Below are 27,163 nucleotides of genomic sequence, written 5' to 3'. Positions count from 1 at the left end.
TCGCTCTCCACCTGAACCGGTTGGGGACTCTGCTCACGGGCCTCCCCTCACCCTCCTCCTCAGGGGCAGCAGCGGGCTTGAGCAGTGACATGTGGAAAGTGGGAGAAATACGATATGTGTCAGGCAAAGCAAGGCGGAATGACACAGGAGTGATTTGTTGTGTGATTTTGAATGGACCCACGTACCTAGGACTTAGCTTTCGGCATGGCAATCTCATCCGAAGGTCTCTGGTGGACAGCCAGACCCATTGACCCGGTTGGTAGGTGTGTCCAGGGCGTCGACGACGGTCGGCCTGTTCCTTCAGGCGCCGTACAGCTTGTTGAAGATGTACATGGGCCTGATTCCATGTGTCCTCGCTTCGTTGAAGCCAATCAGTAACAGCGGGAACATTGGTGGGTTCACCTGACCAGGGGAACATGGGTGGTTGGTACCCTAGAACGCATTTTGGAAGGGGGTGATTCCAGTGGAAGGCTTGATCAGCGGAATTCTGAGGCGATATTCGGCCCATAGGAAGAAACGAGGACCAGCCTCTTGATGGGAGGCTGCAGTAGGAGCGAAGGAACCGAGTGAGCTCCTGGTTGAGGCGTTCCACTTGGACCATTGGCTTCGGGGTGATAGCCAGACGTGAGACTTACGGTTGGACCCCTAAGCGGCTTTGAAAAGAATCCTTCCATAACGAGAGGTGAACTGAGGCCTCTATCCGAAACGATGTCGTACAGGTATGCCGTAAAACCTGAACACCCAATTACACCAGGAGTTCGCGCGCGTCCTGAAGCAGCAGTAGGGAGTTTGGCGTAGAGGTATGAGGCGGACAAGGCCTTGGAGAATCGATCGATGATCGTGAGAGTAATGACGCGTGTTCCCTGGGATAGGGGTAAGTCTGTGATGAAGTCTATGGCAAGGTGTGACCAGGGGTCGTTGAGGGATAGGAAGAGGTTGGAAGGAGTCCAGCTGGCATTTGACGAGGGGTTTTTGTGCATGTTACACGTTCTGACAGTTCTGAATGAATTTAATGGTTGTCGGGGTTAATGGTCTCCCACCAGAAGCGATTCTTGAGGAGATGGAGTGTGGCTGTGATGCCGGGGTGACCGGAGGCAGGAAGACAGTGAATATGACTCAGGACCTGATCACGTGAGGGGCAGGTACGTAGGTTTTATCCGGTGGACAGGCGGCTGGTGGTGCTTCTTGTGAATTGTGTTGTTCAATAAGAGTCATGATATCCCACTGGATGGGAGCAACCACCACATGGAAGGGCAATATGCGTTCGGGGACTGAGATGGAAGGGTCGTCATCATGGATACGTGACAAAGCATCGGCTTTAGTATTCTTGGAACCTGGGCGATAAGTGACATTGAACTGGAACCGGGAGAAGAACAAGGACCATCTGGCTTGCGTGGGTTGAGTCTCTTGGCGGAGCGTAGGTATTCCCAGATTTTTATGATCAGTAAAGACGGTGAAAGGATGAATAGCCCCTTCGAGCCAATGTCTCCACTCTTCAAACGCTGCCTTCATGGCTAACAGTTCTCTATCACCCACATCATAATTCCTCTCCGCTGGGTTGAGCTTGCGTGAGTAGAAAGCACAGGGATGAAGTCTCTCCTGAGGGCCTGGTCGTTGTGAGAGAACGGCCCCAATGCCAGTATTGGAAGCGTCAACTTCGACTAAGAAGGGAAGAGAGGGGTCAGGGTGATGCAGGATAGGAGCGGTGACAAAGCGTTCCTTTAATTCCTTAAAGGCTTGACGGGAGGCTTCGGCCCAGGTGAGACGATGGATACCTCTTTTGATCATGGAAGTGAGAGGACTGACGACTGTACTGAAATTTCTGATAAAGCGTCTGTAGAAGTTGGCGAATCCCAGGAACCGTTGTAGCTCCTTGAGAGTCTGAGGCTCTGGCCACCTGAGTACAGCAGAGACCTTACTGTCGTCCATAGCAACTCCCCCCGGACTGATGACATAACCCAGGAAGGTAGTGGATGTGGTGTGAAACTCACATTTCTCGGCTTTGGCGTACAGTTGATGTTCGATGAGGCGCTGTAGCCACAGTTCTGACGTGTTGAATATGATCCTGTAGGGTGTTGGAGTAGATGAGAATATCGTCAATGTAGACCACAACAAACTTGTTCAGCATGTCCCTGAAGACATCATTAATGAACGCCTGGAAGATGGACGGACTATTGACCAGTCCAAACGGCATAACCCGGTATTCATAGTGACCGTTGGTTGTAGAAAAGGCCGTCTTCCACTCGTCACCCTCTCTGATGCGAATCAGGTTGTAGGCACAGCGTAAGTCAAGCTTGGTGTAGTATTGAGCTGTGCGAAGTTGTTCTAATGCAGCTGGAACCAGAGGAAGGGGATAACGGTACTTCAACCGTGATCTCGTTGAGACCACGGTAATCAATGCAGGGTCTTAAACTGCCGTCCTTCTTTTTGACGAAGAAGAAACCAGCGGATGCAGGGGAAGTGGAAGGACGTATGAAGCCTTCTCCAACTCCTCCTTGATGTATTTAGTCATGGCTTCGGTTTCTGGGAGTGACAGTGGGAACACACGACCCTTGGGTGGATTGTGACCTGGTAGAAGATCAACAGCACAGTCATGGGGTCGATGAGGTGGTAAGGTGTTTGCTTGGGTTTTGCTGAAAGCTGCCTTGAGGTCGTGATATTCCGCTGGTAGGTTGGGAACCTCGAATGACTCCTTGTTAATCGCCAACGAGCGCACTGGAAGAGGAGAAACGGTAGACAGGCATTTTGTTTGACATTTAGTACTCCACTTTAATATCTGACCCTCCCTCCATGATACTAGCGGATCGTGCAGTCTCAGCCATGGTAGACCCAGAATTATGGGTGTATTAGACGTGGGCAGAACGTAGAACTGAATGACCTCCTGGTGCAGTAAACCGGCTGTGACGGATAGACTTTGTGTAAGGTGAGTGATGATACCAGTTCCCAGTGGACGACCATCTATGGTAGCTACAGACAGAGAGTTAGCACAGGGTATTAATGATACGTTGTTTGTTCTTGCAAACTCAGCTGACATGAAATTCCCAGCCGCTCCAGAGTCCAGTAAAGCGAATGTGGTCACTTGAAACGTTGTTAATGGTCAGCTTCAGGGGTACAAACACACTGTTTACTGGATGGAGAGAGTGTAAGGATTCACTCACCAATTTGGATGAGACAGATGAAGGACGTGAAGGACAGTTGACTCGTTGATGACCAGGGGATCCGCAATACAGACATAGACGATTTGCCAAGCGGCGATTCTTCTCCTCAGATGAGAGATGATAGGTATTAACTTGCATGGGTTCAGAGTCCTCGACAGACTGAGCTGCTTTAATGACAGTACTGACATGAGATCGAGGTTTACGTGAACGCTGCAGATTGTCAATTGCTATCGTCAACTCGATGAAATCGTTCAAACTTCTCCCCTCATCTCGACATGCTAGTTCAGTTTGTAATTCATGACTTAAACCCTTTCGAAACAGAACTTTTAAGGTGTCACTCACCCAGGTCGTTTGTGCTGCCAATGTGCGGAAGTTCATAGCATACTCAGCAGCTGAAGATCTCCCCTGAGAGAGCTCTAGCAAGCGTTCGCCAGCACTCTTTCCCTCCTTGGGATGATCGAAAACCTCACGGAAGCGTGTGAGGAAATCATTGAAGGAGGAGAAGGATGATCCATCCGTGCGCCATACAGCGGTAATCCAGTCAAGAGCCCTTCCGGTTAACAACGAGCAAACAAAGGCAACCTTACTGTTGTTAGTGGAATAGAGCATGGGTTGTTGTTCCACAAACAGCGAACATTGTAGTAAGAAGCCTTTACATTTGTTAGGGTCACCGTCGAATCTCTCAGGAAAAGCCAGTCGTGGGTTAATCTGAGAGGGCGTGGGAACCGCATGTGCAATGGCGGCCGCTTGTGGCGCGGGTGTCGTGACAACAGGACTATGGAGATTCTGAATAGCCTTCACCAATTCCTCCGTGACGGCGGTAAGATGATTTAACTGTTGCTGATTAGCAGCGATCTGACTTGCCTGAGCTGCCAGGTTGGTGCAGAGATGTTCATGGGCTGCTGGATCTTGTCTTGGCGAAGTCTTCTGTAATGATGACTGACTCGACATGGGATCCATTTGCAAGCTTTTATTAGAACACTCGTAGTCGTACAGGCGAAGGGTCAGGATCAGCAAACACAGTATAGTAGAGATATCAGAATCGTAGTCAATACCAAGCAGTGGGTCGGGGTAACCAGCAAGTATCACAGTCCGTATTACAATCTGGGTTCAAAGGTAGGCAGCAAAGGTTCTAGGATCGATAATCATCAAGGGTTGGCAACTGGGATAGCAAGACAGGGTATAACGCTCAGAAATGTTAGCCGTGGCAGAAACAAGACTTCGCAATGAGGTGACGCCAAGGTCTGGCTTATATGGCAGTCTCTGATATGGAACACCTGGCCGGTGATCAGTCCAAGGTACGGGGCTGTTGGGTAATGTAGTGCGTATCAGTGTAAGTGAGTGTTTGGATGCCTGTAGGTGTCAGTATTCGGGCGATGGTGCCCTCTGCTGGCCTCTGGAGGGACTCACGGGGTTCGTACTCGTGACAGTAGTACTTTCTTGTACTAAATCTTTGAATTACTTTAAGTTGAGTAAAAGCAAGAAAGTAATAGATTTCTATTGTAATTAAGTATAGAATTAGATTTAATATGAAACATAATGCAGTAAAAAGTACAATATTATTCTTTGGAATGTTGTGAAGTAAAGTTTTCAAAAAATAAATACAGACACTTGAAAAGTACTTTTACAACAGAATAAAAATACTTCACTAATGTCCACCTCTGTGTGTGTATATATATATGTGTGTGTGTGTGTGTATATATGTATGTATATATATATATATATATATATATATATATATATATATATATATATATATATATATATATGTGTATATATATATATATATATATATATATATATATATATATATATATATATATGAAGGACATTTTCTTGAGCATCAAATCAGCCTATTAGAATGATTTCTGAAAGACCACGTGACCCTGAAGACTGGAATAATGATGCTGGAAATTCAGCTTTGCTATCACATGAATAAATAACATTTTAAAATGTTTCATTAATAGGGCCTACTTGAGTACCAAAAATAATATATAATGCTGTGCTGCATCATGGATGTGCAAATGTGTTTTTACATTTATCTGGGACTCACTTTAGCAAAAATAACTCTGTGTCCTCTGTGATAAAGCCCTTCCAAATCAGTGTCTGACCGTTGAGAAGCGGGCTACGGAATGATCGTCACAGACATTATAGTGACCACCACCAACTTGAGAAACATGGACATCTGCATGGTTCCTGCATGATAAAGAAGGAACATGATTTGCCATGAGGAAGTATTATCAAACATAAATAGTTTTGTAATTTTAATAAAATAAAAAAAAATCCATAAACAAAACTTGTGTTTGAATGAGATGGGTATTTATTTATATTATTATTCATGTATATCTGTTTTGTTTAAATCGCTTAATAATAACTGTAGGCCTAGAGAAAATAGAAAGAAAAAATAACACTTTAATAATATCCTTCGTAGTCTGACAACATTTACACGTTCAGGCTATTAATCCTAAACAAATTATTGGCATTAATGTCTGAGGTTTTTGTTAGAGGAGTAGAGTTCTGTTACCGCTATGACGCGCGAGCTTCCACACACGAGTGAACGGACAACTATCACGTGACACGTAGAGAAACTCCACGCGCTAAAGAAAAAAAAACACACATAAAAATGATCCAACTCCGTAAGACAATTGCATGGATTGTGTGAGCTCACAAACTCCCCTGAGACATTTGAGGGCCCCGCGGTTGACACATTATTCAAGCGCCCTTCCCCAGCTGAGTGTTACTTCCTGCAGCTCATTCATAAACTCCGTGGCAAAATCACGACAAAAGGCCTCGCGACGCGCGTCGAGGAAAGGAGAGGAGGATACGTGTCTCTGGTCATGTCTTCTTTCCGCGCGGCTATTATTATCTCAAGGAAAGGGCAATGACAATAGCGGTAGTCTTGCCCTTTCCAAAACAGGGTCCCGTCGTGACCTGAGTGAGGTCACGTACCACAGTGCTAGTGCACGCGGTGCCACAGAGATGTAGGGGCGCGCGCTCTATCACCTCATTACGGGCGCCGAATAAACGCGTCAAATGAGTGCCAGACCGAGGGAACGGGACGCAACGATTTGGTATCACAAACTGATTGTATAAGAGTTTTCAGGAGGGGAAGTTAATGAACGGGGATCTTTGTTCGCCCTGTCCTAAAATAATTAGCAAATTGCATTAGGCTACTCAATTGTTCAGCTTCAGTAAACGCACACCATGAACCTGAATAAAGTGTTCCCAAATCTATCAAAAACCGCATGGAAAAATAGTTTTGGAAAGGGCTAAAAATAGGCCTACGTTCACTTGTTGTTGTAGTGAATTGAAAGACACAAGGTCCACCATGAGGTTGGGGAATTAATTATGTGCTGTTCAGATACGTTCACATTCATTATTATTTTACTGCCTGTTTATATCAGTAGGTCCATACGTTACGTATTATCTAAGTGCATTTGCATTCATGTTTAAGGAATTTCGTCAAAAATATAATATTTCATATACTTTTTTAATAAAAAAGCTAAATCTTTTTTAATTATAACCTAATTGTTATCAAATGTCATGGATTTCTAACGAGAAGCACATGCTGAAGTAGTCTACAAGTGGTTATTACAGAATGTCCTCATTAATAAATATCTAGGTCTATATTTTCAAACATAATTGCAAATCCGTTTCAAAGTCATTACTAGGCATATGTAATCTGCAAACCGATTTGCTGGATTGAATCTATTAGGTAAAATAGATTCATTATTTCACCTTGTTATTGTTATTTCCGATATGATACTTTGGGGTAAGGAGCATACGGTTTCACTATTATACACATTGTGTTCCGACACAAACAGTGACGCATTTTACGCGCTGTGTTCAAGGAAACAACTCGGACTGGATCTCCACCAGCCAATGGGAGCAGAGGGGGATCATTTAAGAAATCACTGATATTACCAATGCGTCAAACATGAGCGTGTCAGCGGGACCCAGGGCGCGTATAAATACCGCGAGGCGACCCGGAGAGAGCTAGTCCTTTTGGAGAGCGCAAAGACAGCGAGGAACTCCTCATTTCACTTCAACCGATATTTATTTATTTATCTATTTATTTATTCTGAGCCTTGCTTTGGGATGAACAGACTGCTTCTGAACTTCTTCTGGGTGGCAGCATTCAGCGCACTCCTGTCCGCGCCGGGGCTCCGGGCTTCTCCAGTGGTTGGGCAGGAACCGATCCGCTGCGCCCCGTGCTCCCCGGAGCGGCTGGCCGAGTGTCCCGCGGTGGATGCCGGCTGTGAGGAGGTGCAAAAAGAGCCGGGCTGCGGCTGCTGCCTCGCCTGCGCGTTGAAGAGAGGTGACTCGTGCGGGATCTACACTGCGCCCTGCGGCTCGGGGCTCCGCTGCTTGCCCAAACCCGGAGAAGCCCGACCCCTGCACGCGCTCACCCGAGGACAGGCGGTGTGCACGGAGAACCCCGAACCTGACCAGAACCAAAGCGACAACACGCCAGGTACCAGCACTGTAGCCCTTTCATCCTAATAGCTCCTCGTGAGGACACAATAGTCCTCGTGTCATCTTGCTGATTCAACCACTGCTGAGATTTCATCAGCGTTGACAAGCCACATGGATATTTTAGATGTTTAGATATGAATTCAATATTATAATAAATAAACGGCGAACAGTAGGATCGACTACTGAAACGGAACTTCAGTTTATTTTATTTTTAAATCTGATTTATTAACTATTAAATGTGAATGTAAAAGCGCGCAATCTGTCGAGTTCCGTATAGCGCAATGCAAATTAACGCCAATGTCAATTAGTAACCTATAGGCCTATTTTAAAAAGAAAACAACAACACCTCACACACACATAACTTCGGTGGTGTGTCAATTTATAAAGAAAATTATAAACTGAAATGATAAGACTTGTCACACTCTATCGATTTACCGGTTGAAACGAATCTTAATGGGAAGCACGTGAGCGACGTCCCGTTTTTATGGTTACGTTCCCAGGCGTCTTCTATTCTGTTCATTTAGCGCCTTTTTCGCCAAAATATGCGCTCTGACCAATTGATCAGTTTTATCATTAACGAGACGTTTAAAAACCAAGTTAAATCTGTAGCCTAAAAAAGGAAAATTATTTATTCTAATCATCAAGATTAGAAGGTCTGGTCCTGCCACCCCGCCAATAATGTCCTTCTTGTGTTTTCCTTTCAGATCACTCCGAGTCTCATAACGGGCAAACAGCAGTGAATGAGGGCAGCTCAGGGGTCTTCGTGACCGGGCACGGCAAGCCCTTCGACCCGCGGGTCATCACTGCTAAGGAGAGCATGAAGGCCAAAGTCAACGCGATACGCAGGAAACTCGTGGAGCAGGTGAGCTTAAAGCACCTCAATTAAATGGATCCAAAAGAGACGCATAAAAGGTTTATTTAGGGAAATAAAACGAGACTCCAGTACCATGTTCGGCCACAAGAGGGCAGTAGAAGTCTTCTTGAATATCGGCTATATTTGGGATAAGTGGTTCAATGCACTTTCAGTGCAATTGCATTTAAGAGTGAGTGTACTTTTGATGGGTAAAAAAAAAAAAAAATTATTCATAATTATTTATAGTAATAGTTTTCATTATTATTAGTAGTAGCAGTTGTTATAATAATATGGTAAAGTATAGGGTCCAATTCTCACTAATAACTAGTTGCTTATTAGCAAGCCTATTATTAACATATTGGCTGTTTATTAGTGCTTATAAAGTACATATAATGCATGACATCCACAATCCTACCAATACCCTAAACCTAACAACTACCTTATAAACTATTAATAAGCAGCAAATTAGGACTTAATTGAGACAAAAGTCATAGTTAATGGTTAGTTAATAGTGTGAATTGGATCTTAAAATAAAAGTGTGACCAGTAATATTAATAATACCACTGATAATAATAATGTCTTAAACAGCTGAAACCATTTTATTTTAAAACCTCATTCACAACCACTAAATGAACGTCTGTGTTTTTAGAGATATTTGAAAACCCGTTTTATTTCAAAGATGTCTCTTAAATAATCCTATTTGATCTTTGTAGGGTCCTTGTCATATTGAACTGCAGACAGCCCTTGACAAGATCACTAAATCACAGCAAAAACTGGGAGACAAAATGAACAGGTTCTACCTTCCCAATTGTGACAAGCATGGTTTCTATAAAGTCAAACAGGTAAGAAGGAGAGCCTTGCATGCAAGTATGTGTTACAGAAACCCCCTAACTTCTCTGGGATCTAAATCTTAATGTGGGATATTCATCAACATGATGATATACGTGTGATGATGGCCGAGTGTTAGAACCACACTCCACTGAGAACTGTGTTTCTAGAGAGTGAAACATCCCTCTCTCTGTCTGTCCTCTTCGCAGTGTGAATCGTCTCTGGATGGTCAGAGGGGGAAGTGTTGGTGTGTGTCATCCTGGAACGGAAAGAAGATTCCTGGATCAAGTGACCTGCCAGCAGATGCCGAGTGTCCCGAGGAACTCAACCACTGATCTGTGTCTCACACACATACATATTAAACCACTGATTTTTATCATTGTATATATATATATATATTTTTAAATATTTTAGTATTTATTTATTGTTAGTGGTGGTATTTAATTCAGGTACACTGTTTTTGATTTGTAAACTCCTTAAACTCACCGAAAAAAAAATCTATTTTTATGTAAAGAAAATGAATATGCATTTTACATGAAGTACCCATACTTATTTATTTAAACTGAATGTATTCATTTCAATATCTGGATAAGAATATTTATTCTTTATGCCTTATACATATTTTTGTATGGTGTAAATCTGTATATTTTGCTGTATATAGATTTCCTTCAGGCCTGCTTTGTTGGAAAGGAATGATATGGAAAAAAGCACTGCATGACCAAACCTCTTTGTCACTGTCCGTACATTGCCATATTTTTTTATACTGTATATGTTTTTATTATTATATTTTACTAATTAATTAATTTTTTTGGTTTGTTTTATAATTATTGATAATAGATGGGCATAAAAGTGGGAATCCTTTTTCCCCTTTCCCCAATCCTTTTTTTACTTGCAAAAGTATTGATCTTCACAGCTTTTGAAACGGGTAACTGCCTGTTCCTACCTCTGCCTTTTTTTTTTTATCAGGTGTTTGTAAATTACTTGTCTGTATGATCAAAGTGAGGTTACAGTCTTGCTGTATTTGTCGATCACATTTATTTTTTTAAGGGATGAGGAAAAGAGATTCAGACGTTGCTTCCCTCTAAAGCAGTCGCTCAAGTGTATGATATATTTTTCATAGTTTGTAATTGTAAGTCATTGTGTGAAACAACAACAACTAAAAATAACTATTTAATAAATCATCTTTACAAGCAAATCAGTGTCTGCCGTTTAAACTCGCCTTAGGGTCAGACGAGAAGCTGCGGTGAACTATGAAGCAAGACTGAATCAGACTCGATTAGTAATATCCGGACAAAACACCTGAACATAATGCGAAAACGGTTAACACTCACCACAAAGTGCAAAAATCTCTACTGCTCTCTCTGGATTTCTCCTGCCAAGCTTGATTATGTTCTGTCTAGTCTATATTTAAAACTGCCAGCAGGCAGAACTGTGTATGTGTGTGCATATGTGTCCTTATCGTGGTAATCTCAAAAGGGGTGGACTAACTTTAGCTCTGTATTTTGGGGATCCGGGCTCCACTCTCTCTATGGTGCCTTTGACCTGGGCTGTGTTTTTGCTGGCCAGCCAGCAGTACACCCTCCTCTTTTTCCTGATGACCAGCCTCCGCAACACCACCCCTTTACACCTTTATCTCAATTTTGTAAACCGCAGGAGACAACATTGAGTTGCTTCATTGAAAATATCCAGCCCTACCTGACATTAGGGGTGTCTAAATCACTTGATTGGTAGCAAACAAAACAAATCATGCAAGTAATTGTAACACCTCGTTTGTGGTTTTGCGATTAGTATTTTCATGGAATTTTAGAATTCATTATGGACACCTAAAATTAAGTCAGGAGAAAAAAAAAAAAACAGTTCCTTCCTGAGTGTTTGACCTCATCTATATGAGTGATTTCATTTCATGAATTGTGGCATCGCAGCTTCTTTTTTGAGAATTGGCAGCGCTGACATGGCTTGGACAAGCGAATAACTATGCTAATGTGAATGGGGTCTCTGTGTGTAGGTTTGAGGAGTAATGACCTGTGTGGGGCTCAAGCTAGAGTGTGAAATGAAGCAGTTCAAAGATGTTGACCCTGTTACACACAAGATCTTAAATCTCCATTGCCCCCGGCACTCTGTTATACTAATGACAAAATTACTGTAGCTAGCATATACGCTTTCCGTGAAAGGACCATTGTTTTGAAACTCTTGATGGTGACACTAGTCACCTTACCTAAAATGAATGAATGCGAACCAAACACTAAAAACTAATCTGACCTAAATACTATAGGGATAGTTCACCCATAAATAACAACAACAACAAAAAATCTGTTATTTCCTCACCCTCATGTCATTGCAAATCTGCTGAACTGACAAAGCATTTGAACAACATTGGACTCCACTGACTTTCACTGTATGTGCACATGCAAATTGACAGAATTTTCATTTTCAATCCCTTTAAAATTGCAATTCCATTTAGAAGAAGCTTTGATATTACAGTCTGTCAATGTGTTTACATTTTTTATTTAAAAAAAAAAGACATTAAATACAAATTATATTTGAACCAAAACATTTCCTTTCTTGAAGGAAGAGATAGCTGTATAATTTTAGTAGTTTAGTAACATAAAAAGCTTTTAAAATAATAAACATTTTAAATGAAAGAAAAAAAAAGCAATTACCCGTGAACGGAGGGATCTTTAAAAGTGACTTGCGGGCGAGAGACCCTGGCATTGCACAGAATGAGGATGGCAAGCTTTCTTGAAGATCAACTGGCTTGAACATTGACCTTGATGTTCTTTGTAACACAAGCTTGGCCTCAGCTTTACTTATTCTTAGCGTTCACTTTACTTAAGCTTAGTTTAGCTTAGGTTAGCTAAAGTTAAGCTTAGATTTAGCTTAATTCATACCATAGAAAGGCCTACATAACCTGAAGATTCAAACTAAAGAGTTTTTAAACAAAACGATTCGAGGACAGCGTCTTTGCTAAGCTAACAAATGACACATTGTACTCAGCTCTGTAGATAAACAACAAATCTAAAACAAAACAAAAGACTTTAGTGATTATATTCCCAAAAATATGCTGAGTTCTATGTTTCACTACTGTGCAATCAACAGGTCATTGAATTGTTCTCAAAGACATAGTTTGGATCAGCTTATATTTCTTTCTTGGATAAATAATCTTTTTAGCACAAAGTTCACATGCCTCTTTAGACATTTAGCTGGCCTGAAGCAAAATATCTATTCATATAAAAAATGTTTACAAGTCATAATTACAAGGTAAGGAAGGGTTTATAGCTTAGCATACTCTTTCCCCATAATCAAGTCAGATAAGGTGTAGCACCAAACATTTTTGTTTGTCTTTTGTTTAGCTGTTGGGAAAGGGGTGAGCTTTTTGTCGATGCTATGCTAACGAGCTAACGTGTGGGCTACCTCTCTGGCACCCTCCACCTTTCAAGTCTTTTCTCAGGAGGTCAGTTTTGAGAAAACAACACAAGCCCTGGTTATCCAACATGGCTGCCATGTTAGCCTGTAGCTTTCCTACTGGGATTGATATCGATGTTTAGAGAGACAGAGGGTGAAAAAACCCATGCGACACATTTCCGCGCAGGTTTTGTTAAGGCATCGATTTCACAAACTGCCATAGCTATGCTGATTTCTCAGCGGTAATTCAGGGCACTGTAGCGTTACGGTTACATTCAAACCCATAAACAAGATGTCGCGCAAGATACATGCTTGCAGCAAACGTTTAGAAATGTGATAGACAATGATACTGAGCGACTGTGCTTCATGATGTTTTGAAGGTGAGATAAGGCCCACGCGGAGCATATCACTGCTGTCCTGGTGACACAAGCTAACAGCTATATGTCCAATATAAGATAATATACTTTAAAAAAAAAAGGGTGTTCACCTAAGTATGTCCTGGTATAGAATCGTTTACAATTGGACGAATTGTTTTATTTATCTGTTGGCCGTAGTAACAGGCTGGAGTACGTGTTCAGCAGGGGCCAAAGTGCATGAAGTGCTTGTGCTTCAGATGGAGTCGATGGCTAGAGCCGCCTAGTGCCACGGAGCATGCCCAGTTTAAACGACCCTACACCAGGAGGGCAGAAACAGGAAGTGGGACTAAGAGAGAGCCGCTGGCAGAGAGCGATACACGCTGCAGCAGAACAGAGAAGGAACAAGTACACAACATCCCTCACGTACACAAGAGTACACATGCTCAGACTTAGCGTACCATTACGGAGTTATAAATTCGCTTGCACTTTTGACTATGTTCACATTTCCCTCTCAGGATACACTCCAGAACTGAAGACATGATGACACTCTCTCTGTCTCCTCTTCTCATTCTCCCCACTCTCCTGAAGTGTAAAGTGAGTTGCTGGTCACGTGAGTCCATGCCTCAGCATACAAGTGGGAGGTCAGCTTTGGGACAGCACTTTAGAATTTGTATTCATGTGGTTCTTCAGGGGAGATATCCCTCTTTGTCTCCCTGTTTCCACCGCTCTGCCTCTCCCTTCTCTTCACTTTGACTCCATGCTAATACAGTGGACTTTCTCCTTTCCATCAAAGCCGGGTATGGATTGTCCATACTTGTCTACGCACCAGCAGTAACCTCTTCTGCGCCCTTTGGATGGACTGCACTGTGGGGAGAGTGGGTGAGACAGGAAGAGAAATGCATAACCATATGATATTTGGACGGGTATATGCAAAACAGACAACATGCTCCAAATGGAAGAGACAGTGGCATAAACACATATTTCTCATCACATCGCACGTAGGTGAGAGAGAGTAACAGGAATACTAGAGCCAGAGAGAGAAAGAGGGAGAAAGATTGGGGTAAAGGAAAGCCAGAGGGGATTCAAGGGGAAGTATGTAAGGAATAGAAGGACAGAGCAGTATACAGTATACACAATATGCATTCTCTTTTTTAATTTGTAACTTAATAATAAGGCACACTGACTATGATTTGTAGCCATTTACAGTATCGTGTCCTGATAAATTAACAATTTGCCTGAAATTATAGAAAAGAAGATCGACTTACTGTGTATTTATTCTTAATGATGATAAATTAGCTCACACATCACATTACAGAAGCAAAAAAATTTCCAATTAAACATTTCCCTTTCTTTAAGTTTTCACTTAGATTTTGAAAAAGCTACCAGCTTTTTTGCATTTTTACGTGGACACTAGGTTGCACGTAAAAAAAAAAAAAAATGTGTACATACATTTCATTATCAGTTTAGTACTCACTTGAATTCTCTTAATTAAAGCAACAGAACAAGAGACGGAAACATCAACAACAGACGACTGCGTTGCAAGCACTTGTGCGAGAGAATCAGTTTTAAACCAGTTTACAGACATTTTTATTGCTTATAACTTCTGGAAAGAAATCGCGCAAACACTGGACAAGGATGAAATATGCATATGCTTTGCGTTTGCATCAAAATATGGTAGTATGGTTTGGGCTTTAGTCTACTAGCTTAGCACTATTAATAGATAGTTAAGAAAAGCTCTTTTAATAAGCTATACAGCAAGATATACATAGTTGAGATGAGCATTTCTGTGTATGTGCTATCTGATATGGATCCCTCAAGCAGCCTGGTTGTATTATTTTAAATAGTTATCTAAAAGTATCAAACAAATGAGTATAACTTTACATTTTTTACCATCACAATAACTAAGAATGAATGTCATGATGAATATCAAAATATGCTTAGGCCTATCTCGTGACTGGGTGCAGTTATTTCTCTTCTGCTCGTCTTTCTTTCATTTGGCAGTGAGCTGGAGACATGTGCTAGTCAAACATCGCATCTAAGTTGGAAGAATCCATGCCTGCCATTCACAGTGAGTGTGTTTATGTGTTTAAGAGAAATAGAAAAATCAATGCATCAAACAATCTGCCTTCTGTGGTTCAGGGGAATTTAACGGACACAGTGAGGTGTACACACATACAGTACTGTAAAATGATCTGCAGTGTGTTTACACGCAAGCTTTGACAACTTGTGAATATCAAAATACACATAAACACACACAACCCAGTTTTGCTTTTATGAGAGGCTTCAATGTCTCTGTCAGCCTGCTGCTGATGAAATTGTTATTTTGCGTTCATAAAAACAGTTGAAAGTGAGAGGTTAAATTCGAACAAGCTAAAATATTTGCCATGGACTGTTAAAGAGCTTCCAGGACTATTTTAGGAAACTGGCATCAACTCAAAGTCATCTGGAGCTTATTATACTACGCAGGCAAAACAAACACACACACATACACACAAACAAACATGCACACCCACCCACACACACACATCCTCGGTGGTATATTCATTAGTGAAAATCTATTCTTTCAGACACAAGGGAAAGAAAGAAAGAAAGAAAGAAAGAAAGAAAGAAAGAAAGAAAGATAAACAGACATTGTGCGATGAAGGAGTGGATGAGTCAGAGAGAGAGAGAGAGAGAGAGAGAGAGAGAGAGAGAGAGATCAAAAGCAGTTTTATTGAAAGAGTACCAAATTAAAATACCTCAAGCAGAACAAGAGCAGTCTGGGAATGAAACCTGGCCTCTACAATGGGTTGCTTCAAATGTTCATCCTTTCAATTTCTCTCCACACCCACTCTCTGTTTTTGCTATAACAAATATTTATATTTGCCTAAATATATAACATATCACTAGACTTTTAATTTTTATCTTTTGGTTATGAGTTTGCCCGAGTCTGAACAAAAGAGAAAGAATAAGTGTACAGGAAGCCAGTGCTTAATTTGTAAATTAAGTCCCAGAGCTAGGACTGGAAAAAAATTAATTGTATGAAAACAGTTACCCTTTGTACTTTTTTAAAAATGTTGCAAATTATTGACCACGTTAACATTATACTTGCTTATTCATCAAACATATGGTCATTGCATCAATTTCTTGCAGGGGCATATGAGGTTTGGGATCCACTAAAATAGGTGCTGGATCCAATTCCAGAGGAGGTAGATCCGGATCCTGCTTGTTCCGGCACAAATTAAGCCCTGCAGGAAACTACTCAGTGCTGAGCTGCTATGTATTATGGGAATGTTCCATTCAAACTGTACAGGCACACAGGATGCTTTCTGTTTGATGTAAGAGGGACTAATAATGATTAAAGCAAAGTATTTCATTGTACTGCTAACTAGCTAATAAATGTGATATCTTTAATGTAAATAAAAGTTTTTGTCGCATATGACACAATGTGCAACAAGACTAATTGTTGAATGCACAATTTCTATGTATTTGCTGCCCCCGAGTGAAAACTCATTAGTCCCAAATCTTGCTCCGCATAGCAACATAGTGAATGTGTAGTTAAGACATGTTGTAATACTCTAACTGGCATCCCATATGACCATCACACATTACAATACTGTACATACCCTCAAAACACATAATGGCTTGATTGATGATTGATTACTGCATGTCTAAGCATGTATGTGTGTATCATATGTATATATATATATGTATATGTTTATATATATATATATATATATATATATATATATATAAACATATACATAAACATACATATATATACGTATATATGTGTGTGTGTGTGTGTCACAAAGCAAGCCTCAGTCAGTCAACGCTGGACCATAATGATGCCCTTATGGGCAGCAGGAAGGCGGAAGAGCATTAAAAGCAGCCACAGGGTAAACACAGACTCATAAAACACCCAAACACACACACATTCACAATATGTGAATGCAACAACTGCATGTGAATTAGAATGGTGGTTGTTTTCTTTGCCAAACTACGAGCAGTGCATGCATGTGTGTTTGTGTCTGTTAGGTAGTATGTCGTTTGGGATAGATGCTGACCCTTGAGTACATGATCATTGCATACTCATTTTGTTGCAACTGCAAGCACAGACACTAGACTAAGAAAAAGTATGAATATATATATAAACAGAGCCTACAAGTCAAAAATCAGAGACAAACTGAAAGTCCAGGAAGAGCTATTTTGGAAAAGCCTGTGTCTTTGCGAGGTGTAGAATGAAATATATTATGTGTTTGGTGCATGGTTGACCATAACTGTGTATTGGTGTTTGAGTGAGAGCATGTGCACCCTGGATCATTCCCAGCAATGCCTGGCATTCTCTTCTAGTCTCTCACCACGCATCACTGAGATCCTATTCAGCATGAGAGCTTAAGTGGACTGCCTGGCCCTGGGAGAGCTAGGAAAACCAGTGGATAAGGGGGCCAAGCAATGCTCCAGCCTAGAGCAGAAGTACAGTAACCTAGGTGAGAAATTTGTCTGGATTGGGATGGGTGGAGGGGGGATGGCGGCACTGGGGCCAGCATGCCTGGCCTCCACTAACACACTGAGCCAATTCATATAATCAAGGCTAAAATTAGCATGGATTGGACTCTGCTATCCCCAGGAATGGCCTTCAGACACACATACCCCCACATACATATACAAACGCTCCCATTACAGATCTTATTCCGGGGACTGTAGGGACACCCAGGCATCCAGGACATCTACAGTTTACTTGTGTGAGTATGTATGCACAGGAGTTTGTGCAAGTTTATTTTTAATGGCAAAATAAAAATTAATGACTCCGATCTCAGGGTCGACCAAGACTCAGGCTTCGGCTCACCACGGTGGAAGCAAAGGGATTTCAGTTGGAGTCATCTGGAAGCGAATCTGATCAGCTTGATCTTCATCGAGCACACTCTCATGTATGGACACAGCCTTTCATACAGATGTTCTTCTACTATTACCAGAGATCAAAGCACAGGGGTTTGATCTTACGAAACAAACTAGGATATATTTGTGCACGCCAGATACAGGAGAGGATGTGGCGTGGCTTGAATGTATTATGTTGTTTGTGCTCAAGTACACGGTTTGTATTTTGCTGGTTTGTTATGTCTCCTGCTGTCACTGTAAAACTAACTTATAGTGATCGATTAGTTGTTTTGTTAACCTGTCTCTGTCCTTTCTTTCAAACATGGATTTTAAATGGCCATGGGATAGTCACGTACAGCAGAGTACAGAGGGCAGGAACAGGATTGGAAAATGTCAAAGCCAGATTTGCTCTTACACTTACTGACAGAACACGAGAACGGTCGCCAAAACTTTATTTGTTACAGGTGCCACTATGAATCTCTCTCAGGAACTCATGCAAACCATCTGTAAGAACCTTGTCTCTTCCCTTAAGGGTTTGCTGAGACCTGAGACCTTGAGACCTCAACTTATCACTTTCTCTACATTCTGAGATCTAGCCCTGGAGCACTGCCTGTTTTATTCAAAAACCCAGGGTCCGTTTAATGGGTTACATGTTCAATGTAACCACATGCTATTAAGCATGTGTGCGGGTATACGACTGCATATCAGTGCACTCCAGTGCACAGAGGTAGGCTCCAAACTTTGAAGATTCAGCATGAAGCAGCTCCTAAGCAACATGTGTTTCACATTGATCTCAATCTCATCCTCTTTTTGAAACCCTTCCATCTCTATCTCTCCTTTTCTCAGTAACCACAGTGTTGTCATTAGGCCTTCAGGGGTCACTCTGGTATCTGTCAGAGTGGGTTTTTTTTTTTTAAAAACCCAACAACAAATAATTCCCAAATTCACCCAAACTCATTAGGGCCATTCAGACAAGGTCCTTTGACTCATGTTCTTAATAGGGGGGTTGCGGGTGACTCACACATTTCCGAGAATTGCATTTGCCCCCACCAACTACCTTGTTCAGACTCAGTCATGCACCCTGTCAATTCAGGAAACAACAGATACTTTCAAGAACCAGCATGGACATATAAATAGGCCCCCACCCAATTTCCAATACTGTTGTGACAGTTGCCATGACAGTTAACTTATCGTCTTGTACATGGATGCTGGTAGAATAATAGTTTGAGCAGCTGGGCTGATTACAGGTTACATGTTTGATCCCAGGTAAGGATGGCCTAAAAATAGGATCCCTATTTCTCCCTTGAACAAGATAATTAGTCAAATGGGAGATAGGCCCTGTAATTGGTGCAAAGTAAGTGACTTTAAATAAAAAGCATCTGCAAAAGGTAAGTCAAGGCACTTGGTTAAAAGGTATTTACCTGTTTTTTCTTGTAGAAACCCTTTTGGTCACAGTTTGGAATGTGGAAGCCTCCTGGGTTCAGCACATTTGAGATCTTAAAAGTCTTCATAACACTCTCCATCTTCCGACGACAAGGGCCCTGTACAAACACACAGACAATGCAAAATTACAGGAAACATCCTACTTACAAACATGTCAGGAGATTTGAGAGACAAACAAGGAGAATGGGAACTGAATGTACTCCACTCCAAAACATGCTTTGTCTCAAAAAGAGTGCTTACATATTCAGTTTCTCCCTTTGACTCCAGACTGAAGTTGTGAATATCTGTATGAACTGCAATGGAAACTGGTTCTCCTTTAAAGATCTGACTTTTCTTGTTTTGATTTTTTTTAATAATCACTTCTTTGGGGTGTGGCATATGATCTATGGGCTTTATTTCATTCCTCTGCCCTCCCGGTATGTCCCCGGAAACAGTTGTCGTGTCCTGGACTGTCTCAGCAACCCCTGCGCCTGTTGTCCTGGTATCATTGAACACAGTTTCCCTTCCTTCCTCCTCAGGGTTATCTGAATCAAAAGAGAAGTGTATTGATAAACAAGTACAATCTGACAATTAACAAAAGCATAATTTGTACAACAGCATGTTTGCATTAAACAGAATAGCACAAGAGGTCCAATCCTGATCCTGGAGGGCCAATGTCCTGTAGATTTTAGCTCAGTCCTGCCCCAACATGAAGAAATGTCTACCAGTCCTGAAGACCTTGATTAACTGGTTTAGGTGTGTTTAATGAGGATTGGTCTAAACTCTGCAGTATAGCAGCCTTCCAGAAACAGGATTGGACAGCCATGGAATTGCATAAACCTAAACATCTAACGACATACAGTAGTTCAGTGATGACGTCAGTTTGTAGGCCATTGCAGATGGCTAATTTGCCATCAGTTCCCTTGGGAATATCTCATGGGTTGGGGTTTTAGCATAGTGGTTTTCGATTTATGAGTAAGGTTTAATGTGGTTAACACTACTTGAAAAGCCTTACTGAGTCATACCTAAAACCAGAATTGTGCAGTCGTTGTGTTTATTTAAAATGTAAGTTGCTACATAAAGACTACACAACTTGTCCGATTCGTCAACCCTGTGGTAATTGTAGTCGTTATTTAGCAACATTTATTCTTTGAAAAAACTCAGAAGCTTCCAAATGCAGTTCTGAGCTATGACTGCGTAACTTATGCAGTAGAACAAAATGTGAAAGTCTCTGCAAGTAGTGTTTACCACAGGCCTTATTTTACTCATAAATCGAAAAACCGCTATTCTAAAAAAACATTGGAAATTCCAGAGGGAACCCATGGCTAGAAAATGCTAATTCTCTTCCAGATTTTTGGACTGCAGGCTGAACAGTTCTATTCTAAGGTTTTTTAGTTGCTTTTACAAGCACTCATTTACACTATAAAGTGTAAATGCTCGTTGAAAGAAGAGAAAGAGATATAGAGAAGGGGGATGGGGAACCAGAGAAGTGATAGTATTTATAGTACACCAAGATACAATCGTTATAGGCAGAGGACAGACCACCTGACCCCAAACCCAGAAACCAAATACGGCTTCAGGACGGAGCGTTTGCCTGCCTTCACTAACATGGTTCAGTAGGATGGTCTAACCAACAAACATCACATGCTTTCCTCTCTGTGCCCAGCTGAAGCTTTGCAAAATCTAATCAATGCAACTGTGGTTTCATTGTGGTTGAAATGTCCTTTCCTCTCATCCCAGACCATTCCCCAATATATGAACCCTATACTTATCCTACTAAATAACATTCAGATGTATTATTAGTGCATTTGTATCAACATCCCTATTTCACATAATTATTATTTACTTTTAACTACAAGACTCATTATAAGAATAGTTCAACCTCTGATTCCATCTACTCTTCCTTGTGTCATTAAAAAAAAGTGTGAATTTGCAACTCAAAAGGCATTTAGGACAATGTTAAGGCTGCTCTTTTCCATACAATACAAGCGGATGGTTACCAGTGACTAACAAATAAAAAAATGTGATTACACTTTGTGTGATGTTTTGGGATGTTCAGATAGCATATGCAAAACTTCTTTGCTTCGTTAAACAAAGCACACTCATGTACAATTTCCATTGGTTCTCATAAAGACAATATCATGAAGGTGCAAAGTTGGAATGTGCACAAACATGAAGAGGATTTGAAAGTTTTTTTTAAAGCGAATAGTGGTTGTATTCGTTTTTAAAAGTGAAAAGTAGTTACGTTTCTTCTAGAAAACTTTGTAAGGCTTTTTCTATGCAATAACAACGTCTACATTGGATGCAACAAAGTGACAATGGCAAATCATTTTCATTTCATAAATAGAACAAGGTAGCAGTTTACCGTCAGTGATGTGTTGTGTCACGCCGCATCCAGTGTAGAAAGCATCACTGATTATAATGGGTTCTATAGCATTTTGTCGTATTGCACCGCACCGCTCAAAGCCAGTGTAGACATGGTGTTAAGTCATATAGACTACTTGCATGCTGCCCTTTAAAGCATGACTGTGTCCAGTTACCAACCAGTCCTTTAATGGAAAAGAGCAGCTTGGACATTATTCTAGGTAGGTACCATGGGGTTTCGAAATGTTTTGAGCAAGGATACAGTAAGTAGGTGTTGATGCAAATTCTCTTTCATTTTTCCAGACAAAATATTTGCTCTTGTATGTCACTTTGATAAGAAAACCTCTGCCAACAAGCTAAATGTAGAGAGCTTGTCGCCGACACTGATTTTGCATGACAACTTCATTACTCTTTTAAATGTGTCTTTGAGCAGCCATTTATAGTGGACAAAATGTAAGCAATTGAGACATGATGTCCCAAACTGCACTCTAATTTCTGTTTTTACTAACTGCATGGTAATTTCTCAAATGCAAGCAAAAGCAGTTGACCAGTAAAGGGTCCGGCGAGGAGTGCATTTGTCAGCTTCAACAAATGCCTGGCGAGAGCGCTGGGCGAAGATAAATTATGGCATTGTTTAAACATGCTGTCCTCTTGGGGTTTTACAGCTCTTGTCTGTTGAGTAAATATTCAGTCTCTGGCCGTACAAAACAAAGCAGAGCTCTCGCAGGAACGAGAGACTAATAAACAGCTGGAGCAGAAGAGAAAGAGATATTTAGAAAGAAAGACAAACAAAACCTGCCATTAAATATGGAAAGTGAGAGAGAAAGTCTGGGAGAGAGGGTGGTGGGACAGGACTGGCATCGATAGATAGATGAAGGTGCAAGTCAGAAAGATCTGAATATTGTGTAGTACTGTAGAGATAGTGGACAGTGTTCAGCAGGGTGGAAGAGTTAAGTAAAAACAGATTTTCCATGTGAGTGTATGTGAGTAAGTGCGCACTTGTGGCACACCAAACACTCCTCTGTAGCCATGGAAGCTGCTCTCCAAACCAGAATTAAACTATGCCTTCATTGACGCTCGCTGACATAACATCAACAACAACAACAGCAACTTCTGCAACATAACAACTCGAACAAGGTAAGTAATTGTAACGACGGTTAACAACATGAGCTACATGTTGTAGCCTGCTTCCATTGCATGACCCACCGTGCCTCTCACATAAACAAATACAGGACAGAGGAAGATAATGGAGGGCCATCTAATTCGGGAACTTGAAAAACATCAATATTTAACCCCAGTGTAAACTTTTAGAACTTTTTAAGACTTTTTCCTGCACCTAGTGGCCAACCTAGTCACTCAACCTCACGTATTTGTTCAATCCCATATGAGCAAACAATTTAGCATTTTGGCAAAACAGGCAGAATGTGAATGACAGGGTGAAACAGATGCAGGGTGTTTTCTTCTCTAAAGCAAAAATGAGAGACTATGCACACGGCAGGTGAATTTCACTACCGAGTCTCGTGACAAGAAGGAATCTACCTCATCAAAGAAATCTGCGCAATTAAGTATATAACTGTATACGCACAAACAACGTCATAACTCATAACCTCATGATCTTTCATTGCTCTTGCTACATCACCATTCCCACCCAGAATCACGCTGGGCCACACTGGTACCAATCAAGCCCTGCAAAAATATCATAATTCATGTGTGGCAGAGCCATTGGGGCGGAGCCACGCACACCATGGCAATGGAGCCCTGCTCTCTGGTTGGCCTGACTATGTAATTACCATAAAATGTGGTATGATGGGAAACGAGCACTGAAAAGCAGCATGGGCTCAAATGAAAGGGCAGCGGAGGGAGAAAACATGAGGTAAGGCACTACTGTAAAACAGTTGGCACCCCCAAACTGCTTTTTAAAAGTGACTCTGGGTCCTAACAATAGCCTTTGTGTGTGTGACAATGTCATGGTTGATTGCTTCAACACATCACTGCGGCTCAGTCAAATAACTAGAGAGGGTAAAAACAAATTCAGTCGGGTAGCTTGACGTCAGTTATGACCAAGATCACCACTATTTTGGCTGTGTGGGTCCGCTGCCTTTCCTCTCTCAAGGAATTTATTTGGATGAATGTGTTGGCTAGGTGCAAGCTAATAAATGTGTATTAAGAGATGCTCAATAAAATCTTTGGCACAGGTGGTGCCAGATCTACTGTATTCTCAGCTTGCTCACTAGGAAATGATTTTGTTAGAAGTCCTTTGACATATATGCCAAGGCCAAACATTTTCATTTCACTTGTTTCTTGACACTCTCAATGGAAAGCTCGGAGTTCCTGAGCCAGTAAACAGCTAGAGAGCATCATTCACAAAACGGTGATCTCCACTCTTCTGCAGGAGCTATATATAAACGAATGTGGCGTTCTTAACGATTGGGTTGGTGAAGCCAAATTTTAGTGCACACACAGATACACAGAGCTGTTTCTCTCTCCATCTCTGGCTCTCTCGCTCACACACACATGCACACCACACACATAAAACGGCATAGAGAGGCTGCTGTAGCACCGAACCTCAAGAACAACGGTGGTAGTGTGGGGCCGTCTCATGGTGGCTGGACTTCATGACGACTGCCTGTTACCGGAGGTTGCTGCGTCATGCCGGTGTTCAGAATCTCTGACCTACCTGCTCAGGATGACCTACCAGTTATATTTAAAAATACAATATCTCATCCGGCAGAAAATAACCTGTTGGGGTGCATTACCAGTGCAATGTGATAAAAACACAAGCTGAACATGTAATGCAGAAAATACATATCAGGATGTAAACATGTGTAGCTGTGGGTTTATTTGTCTGGAGCAACCCACAACCCTAAAACCTTGTGCATACTGCATTCTGAGAGGTGCATCTGATTTTTAGAACAGCTATAAACTAGTGAAGACTGTTTGGAGATGCTAATGTTTAAAGAATAGGCATATAGTGGTATGAGTGCAGTAAAGCTGTGGGTATGTGCACTGCATCTAAAGAAATGTCAGTGAAAAAGCTCCCCAGCTCCCTACAGAGAGAGAAAGACGAGCCATGCATTTATTAACCTGTGAACATATTAACCATGTTATGCACAGCAGAGTAAACTCATAATGATACACATCTGAACGCATAGGCCTTACACCCAACAGTGTGGATAGTGCTTGTTGGAATGTTAAAGACACCACACATACACAGGCTGTAAATTATGGGGATTTGGGTGTCTGACCCCACTAATTAAGGCTTTTCTGCTGAAAAAAAAAATCTTAATATAGTTACCTTGTCTCCCATCCTAGCTAAGCTGGTCTTTACCATGTTGATCCAATACATTAGCCCAACTAAAAGCTTGGAGACTAAGACCATCTTTAACTATCTATCTATATATATATATATATATATATATATATATATATATATATATATATATATATATATATATATATATATATATATATATATATATATATTTACTGTTCTTTATAAATACATGTGTATACAGTACATGTGTTTATATGCTTACCTGTATGTACATCCAAAAAAAGTTAGATTACAGGTTATAGTCAAAAATTCACTTCTGAATAAATCTCCTTCGCGTTCAGAAGTAACCATAGCAACAGTAGGCTGCTTGAGTGTGTATCAGACTCTACATATATGTAACGTAAGTGCGGTCATTATTTGTAATTTATTTAACATGCATAAAATAATAATAGTTTTCTTTAAATGGTCGTTGGCGTTTGGGTGGCTATCCCCCTTAAAGTCATTGAATAAACAGCACACTGCGCATACACACAGGACACGAGCAGACGCTCACGCCGAGTGGTGCGCGCTTACCTTGTCCGTGCGATGGATTGCCGCTGTGCTTTTTGTCCGCACACACGCCCCGACCCTCCAGCAGAGCCTGCAGAGGTTTGCTCTCCCCTGGGCGATGTTGACAGCTCAGCCCGGTACCGCAGCGCCCCGTGTACACTCCGCACGCCTGGCCCTCGGTCAGCGGGCAAGTCATGCAGCACCCGCAGCCCGGTTCCTTTACCGGCTCGGCGCAGTCCCGGGGCAGCGGTTTACACAGCACCATTGCCCCGTCGTCACATGGCTCGCAGCGGACCACAGGGCTGACGCTTTCAGCCAGTCTGGCGAATGCTGCGAGCAGCGCGGTCAGGCAGAGCGCACACAGTCCCGTCATGGAGCCGAAGGGCTGGACGCGCGCACACTCACACTGGGGAAGATGCGTGGAAAAAACGGTACGTCAGATCACCTCACAGGAATATATGATTACACTAAAGCCTGAGCTCTCAACATATGCCTTGGGAAAGTTGCGGCGCTTTGGTTGTGCTGCTGTCACGTCGGTTTGACTAGACTGTTAACTAGCGGCTGGGTCTCTCCATCTGTAAGTGAGTTCAAGTAGACCTTCAGGTTTTATACAGGCAGGAAAAGCACGGGGACTAAGTCACTCCCCCCGTATGAATTATGTAGTCACTGGTCTCGGTCTTAAGGGACCGCACGCATCCTCTATGAAATCCTTCAACAGGGAATCTTGCGCGCGCTTTTAGACCGGTCATTGTTGTCGCACTTAGAAACGCCTAAGGACGTCTCAAAGCAAAGCATGTAACTAAAATATAATGCACATCAAAAATATCATTAACTTATGCAATATTTTTTAAACTTTTTTTTTATTTACTTTTTTGTTTGTTTGTTTACCCCAACTACTAATGACACGCTGCTTGTCCCAATGGGGTGGGGATGGGGAGTGCAATACCTTTATACAGTGCGCGCCCTTGTAATGATGATTCCTCACGCGTTAAATTCAGCATGGCGTCTAACCTGACTCTATTGGTCTATTGGATACACCCACCCATCTATTCTTCAAACCATTTGTCCTCTTTAGAGTCACGGTATTCGATACAAAAACACACACAAAAAAGTTTAACAATAGAACAATAGAAAAATCATGATTAAGGCAAATAAGATGTGCACAACATTTCTACATTTAGAACAAAAAAATAAACAATAGACATTTATAGTAAAATCTATTCTATTCTAAGTGTACAAAACGTAAAAAAAAAAAAAAAAAAAAAAAAAAACCGGCCCAATTTTCTCCAAAGAATATTAGAGGAACTCTCTGAACACTGCAAAATAATGTGGAAAATGCACTTTGGGTGGTCAGGCATTAGTAGTCTCATGACACCTGCTTTACCAAGATCAGCCCATTCATCCATACAGAATCTTCATTGACCATTTACAACTTTATACCATCCATTCATCCATCCAACTAGTAACCTTTACTCTTGTGACTCCTCATTGGGCCTAGGGAAGAAAACGGTCCTGCATCTGTCCATCCCTCTTTCTCTTTTTCGGTCAATCTCTCCTCACTGGGTGGTAAGAGATGATTAGAGTGTGGGTTGGATGTTGGATTGTGCTGCTTCAGCGCTGAACA

At 41.6% G+C, this 27,163-nt stretch overlaps 2 protein-coding genes across 3 annotated transcripts; one reads left to right on the top strand and one right to left on the bottom strand.

Moving 5' to 3' along the window:
• The first annotated feature begins 7,112 nt into the window (after nucleotides 1-7,112).
• igfbp1a (insulin-like growth factor binding protein 1a) lies at nucleotides 7,113-10,510 on the top strand. The gene is made up of 4 exons (XM_026233556.1): nucleotides 7,113-7,632; nucleotides 8,339-8,496; nucleotides 9,201-9,329; nucleotides 9,525-10,510. The coding sequence occupies exons 1-4, from the start codon at nucleotides 7,257-7,259 to the stop codon at nucleotides 9,648-9,650; spliced, it is 789 nt and encodes a 262-aa protein (XP_026089341.1). The 5' UTR covers nucleotides 7,113-7,256; the 3' UTR covers nucleotides 9,651-10,510.
• A 1,293-nt stretch (nucleotides 10,511-11,803) lies between these two features.
• LOC113063281 (insulin-like growth factor-binding protein 3) lies at nucleotides 11,804-26,137 on the bottom strand. Of its 2 annotated transcripts, none has more exons than XM_026233555.1 (4): nucleotides 25,564-26,137; nucleotides 19,614-19,897; nucleotides 19,355-19,471; nucleotides 11,804-13,941 (listed from the first exon to the last, which is right to left on the bottom strand). In XM_026233555.1, exons 1-4 carry the CDS (start codon nucleotides 25,910-25,912, stop codon nucleotides 13,861-13,863), a joined length of 831 nt encoding a protein of 276 aa, XP_026089340.1. In that variant the 5' UTR covers nucleotides 25,913-26,137; the 3' UTR covers nucleotides 11,804-13,860. The 2 variants fall into 2 exon arrangements, with proteins under 2 accessions (XP_026089340.1, XP_026089339.1); XM_026233554.1 differs by having other exon boundaries at nucleotides 11,804-13,937; nucleotides 19,352-19,471; nucleotides 25,564-26,136.
• Nucleotides 26,138-27,163: the final 1,026 nt, after the last annotated feature.

The sequence above is a fragment of the Carassius auratus genome, chromosome 45 (genome assembly GCF_003368295.1).
Source record: "Carassius auratus strain Wakin chromosome 45, ASM336829v1, whole genome shotgun sequence".
In the NCBI taxonomy this organism is placed as follows: domain Eukaryota; kingdom Metazoa; phylum Chordata; class Actinopteri; order Cypriniformes; family Cyprinidae; genus Carassius; species Carassius auratus.
The sequence above is the reverse complement of the archived record's forward strand: the minus strand, read 5'-3'. Positions and strand labels throughout refer to the sequence as shown.

Bases quoted from the DNA above. Each gene is read 5' to 3' on its own strand.
- LOC113063281 (XM_026233554.1), bottom strand. From the start codon at position 25,912: ATGACGGGACTGTGTGCGCTCTGCCTGACCGCGCTGCTCGCAGCATTC. The intron at 19,898-25,563 runs GTAAGCGCGCAC...CTTTTGATTCAG, and splicing joins CAATCCATCGCACGGACAAG to ATAACCCTGAGGAGGAAGGA. The intron at 19,472-19,613 runs GTAAGCACTCTT...GTGTTTGTACAG, and splicing joins CAAAGGGAGAAACTGAATAT to GGCCCTTGTCGTCGGAAGAT.
- igfbp1a (XM_026233556.1), top strand. From the start codon at position 7,257: ATGAACAGACTGCTTCTGAACTTCTTCTGGGTGGCAGCATTCAGCGCA. The intron at 8,497-9,200 runs GTGAGCTTAAAG...TGATCTTTGTAG, and splicing joins GCAGGAAACTCGTGGAGCAG to GGTCCTTGTCATATTGAACT. The intron at 9,330-9,524 runs GTAAGAAGGAGA...TCCTCTTCGCAG, and splicing joins GTTTCTATAAAGTCAAACAG to TGTGAATCGTCTCTGGATGG.